Here is a 3,014-nt window from a genome sequence, read left to right as displayed (position 1 = left end):
CCCCCGCCAGCCTTGGCCTTCTGCTCTGTGGGTTCGTCCACCCTGGACACCTCACACGAAGGGGATCAGACTCTGCGCGATGATTTCGAGGTTGGGCACAGGCAGGCGCGTTGGGCCTCTTGAGACCGAAGACGTTCCCAGTGCAGGAGGACACTGCGCGGCGGCCGCGGGCCACACCGTGGCGGGTCCACCTCTGCTGGCCCAGCGTGGTGCCGCCCTGATGGGACTGGGCCCCCTCGCCTCTCGGAGTGTGGGTGGGACGTCCTCAGCCCAGCGGGCGCTGCAGTCTCCACAGGAAGGCTGCCGTGGGGGCTGAGCTGTATTTACCCGGATGCTACCGGAGGCGGGCACGCGGGTGGCTCAGAGAATGTCCTGGGTGTCATCTCACACTAGGCATCACACGAGCTTTTTAAATAAAAAAGAAAAGCTCTTTATGCACACAAGAAGTGGGGAGCAGGCAGAGCGTGGGCGGTGAGCGGACTCCCCAGAGACGGAGTGGGGAGCAGACCGGTGGACAGACCGAAGCACGCTGAGCGGAGTAGCAGAGGGACAGAGGGGTCCGCTGCACCCTGGGGGTCCCCCCTGGCTGGGGAGCCGGAGCGGTGGCTGGCGAGAGCTGGGAAGCGCCGAGTCTAACCCCTGCGCCACCTCGGAGGCCGCCTCGAGCGTCGAGCGTTTCAGGCCCTTTGCGGGATAATGCGAACACGTGAACACACGCACCGACGGTCTCCTGGACGCGCCACTCAGCTCCCACACTCGTCAGCGTGTGGGCACGCTGCCACCCCCACCCCGACCAGCCTGTGCCAGAAGCCAGGGCAGAGTGGGAAGGCCTGGCTGCCAACGCCAACAGGCTGAGCCACTGGACAGCAGGACAGCTGTCCCTGGGGACGCCTCTGGGGAGGATGCAGCACACCGGGGTGGGGGGGGACGCGTCCTCCAGGGCTGTCCAGAGGAGAAGGGAACGGGCAGTTGGTGCTTAACGGGGACAGAATTTCGGTTCACCGAGATGAGAAAGTTCTGAGTCTCCAGCTGCAGCTTCCTGCCCACCCCCGCCATCAATTCGCTCAGCAGTTACCAGGCGCCTACTGTGGGCCAGGTGTGTTATACTGCGTCCCCCAACAGTCCTGCGGGGATCTGTGGCGTCCATGGCCAGCATGTCACTGAGGCCCAAGAGCTAGTTGGTTAAGTGAGACTGTTGGGCCCAGACACATCTGACGCTCACGTGGGCCCGAGGTCCCTGGGGCCATTTGCTGAATGGTGGACAAGCCCATCCCTGGGAAGAGTGTCACCTGACAGAAGTGGCAGGACTCAGGCTGAGTCCTGGCTGAGGCCTGACTGTGATCTGGGTGGGGGGAGCCACGGAGGGTTCTGAGCAAAGGGCGGGCAGTCCCAGGGTCACCGTGAGCGGCCGCCCAGGAGGGCGGTACTGCCTGGCTCTGGCACTAGGGGGCCCTCGAGTCCGCTCACAACTGTGTGCGGGCGGCCCTGGGGCTCCGGCTCCCTCCAAGTGCCGCCAGGTCCCAGAACCCCGCGATATGCGAGCATAATGGGCACAATGATTCCAAGTCTTTGTAAGAGGAGAATATAGCACACCACATTCATTCTTTTAAAAACATGAGTGACAAAAATGATGTATTATTTTTAAGAACGGGGGTACAGGCCAGAGGTGCAGAGGTGGTGAGGGGGCTCACCAGAGACAGAGCGGGGAGCAGAACAGGCAGATGGATGAAGTCCACTGCGGAGGGAGCAGCGGACCGGTCAGGAGAGGTCTGCTGCAGCCTGGGGTCACTCCCTGGCCGGGGGTCAGACTGTCACTGCGGCATGTGTGGGCGGCGTCACGGGGCTCTGCTTTGACCCTCACGCCTCCAGGGCCCCTCCCCAACTGATACTGTTTTAGGCACATGCGGCTCAATAAATTATTAAGATTTCATTTATTTCTTTTTTGTACTGTGGCTAAAGCTGCATCAGATTGCATGGGCTGAATTTCTGTTTTGGACCGTGCAGCTTCGTAGTTATTCTTTTTGTCCGATTTCTTCTTGTGTGGTCACCCCTCGAGTTAGTCATCAACTGTGATTCTTACCAGACTGTCCTCCTTGCTCAATGAATACAGGCAGATAAGTAGGGACCCCAGGAGGCGGGGGATACGTGGGAGCCGCCTCTTGCCCTCAAAGTAAAAAACAGACCTCAGGTACCTGTGGAGACCCACAGGCCCGACTTCACTCTTCCGAATTTCCCGAGACTCTTCCATGGCGGAGCCCTGCAGCTGCTGGCAGGTGTTCACGTGGCTCATGGTTTGCTCCCTTCCCCATTGCCAAAAGGAAAAAGACAAAGAATGATGCAGTAAGTTTCATTCCTGTCTATGCCCAAGTGCTCATTACTTTATTTCTAAGGAAAAGAGTTCTAGGATCGAGATTTCCGGGTGAAGGGCTTACGCGTTTTTAATTTTAATACATTTTGTCAGGTTTTGGATATCAATGAACTGATTCCAAAGTTGATACAGAAAAGCACAGACTTAACAGTCAATACAAAGCTAAAAACATTGGAGAACTGTCACTGCCATGTCAAGGCTTCTGTAAAGCTACAGTCAGCAAGATGATGTGTGGGGGCAAAAGAGAACACACAGATCCATGAAACAGACTCACCTGTTATGGGGCAGGGTACGGGGCTCCCCGGGACCCCCACACGGGCACACTTAAATGGGGTCTGCTAGGCACCACATAGACAAAATATACTCCAGGGTGTAAGGGCTCCAGCGGAAACTTCCATACCACGAGTGTGCGACTGAAGAGAAAGAACCTAGTTCAAACTAGTTTCCAAATAAGACCCACCGTCACCTTCCCCTGGGGGTAAAAGCCCAATGGGGTTGGCCCAAAAGCCTGCCACAGTCGAGGCGCCCCCTGGCGGGGGCCACAGGAAGGCTGAGGGCCAGGCGAGTCGGGGCAAAGTCACAATCCACGCCAGGTAAAGGCCACGGGCAGCCCCCACGGCCTCTCGCCCACGTCTCTGTCTCTTTC

General features: G+C 58.1%; 1 protein-coding gene across 1 annotated transcript in view; it reads right to left on the bottom strand.

Annotated features, from left to right (window-relative positions):
• FBN3 (fibrillin 3) overlaps nucleotides 1–2,290 on the bottom strand; it is a 44,197-nt gene extending 41,907 nt beyond the window's left edge. Inside the window, 1 exon segment of the mRNA XM_012729450.1 lies at nucleotides 2,081–2,290. Coding sequence (XP_012584904.1) covers nucleotides 2,081–2,290 — 210 coding nt within the window.
• Between the last annotated feature and the right edge of the window lie 724 nt (nucleotides 2,291–3,014).

Source organism: Condylura cristata, unplaced genomic scaffold (genome assembly GCF_000260355.1).
Source record: "Condylura cristata isolate star-nosed mole 26May11 unplaced genomic scaffold, ConCri1.0 scaffold00025, whole genome shotgun sequence".
Lineage (NCBI taxonomy): Eukaryota > Metazoa > Chordata > Mammalia > Eulipotyphla > Talpidae > Condylura > Condylura cristata.
The sequence above is the reverse complement of the archived record's forward strand: the minus strand, read 5'-3'. Positions and strand labels throughout refer to the sequence as shown.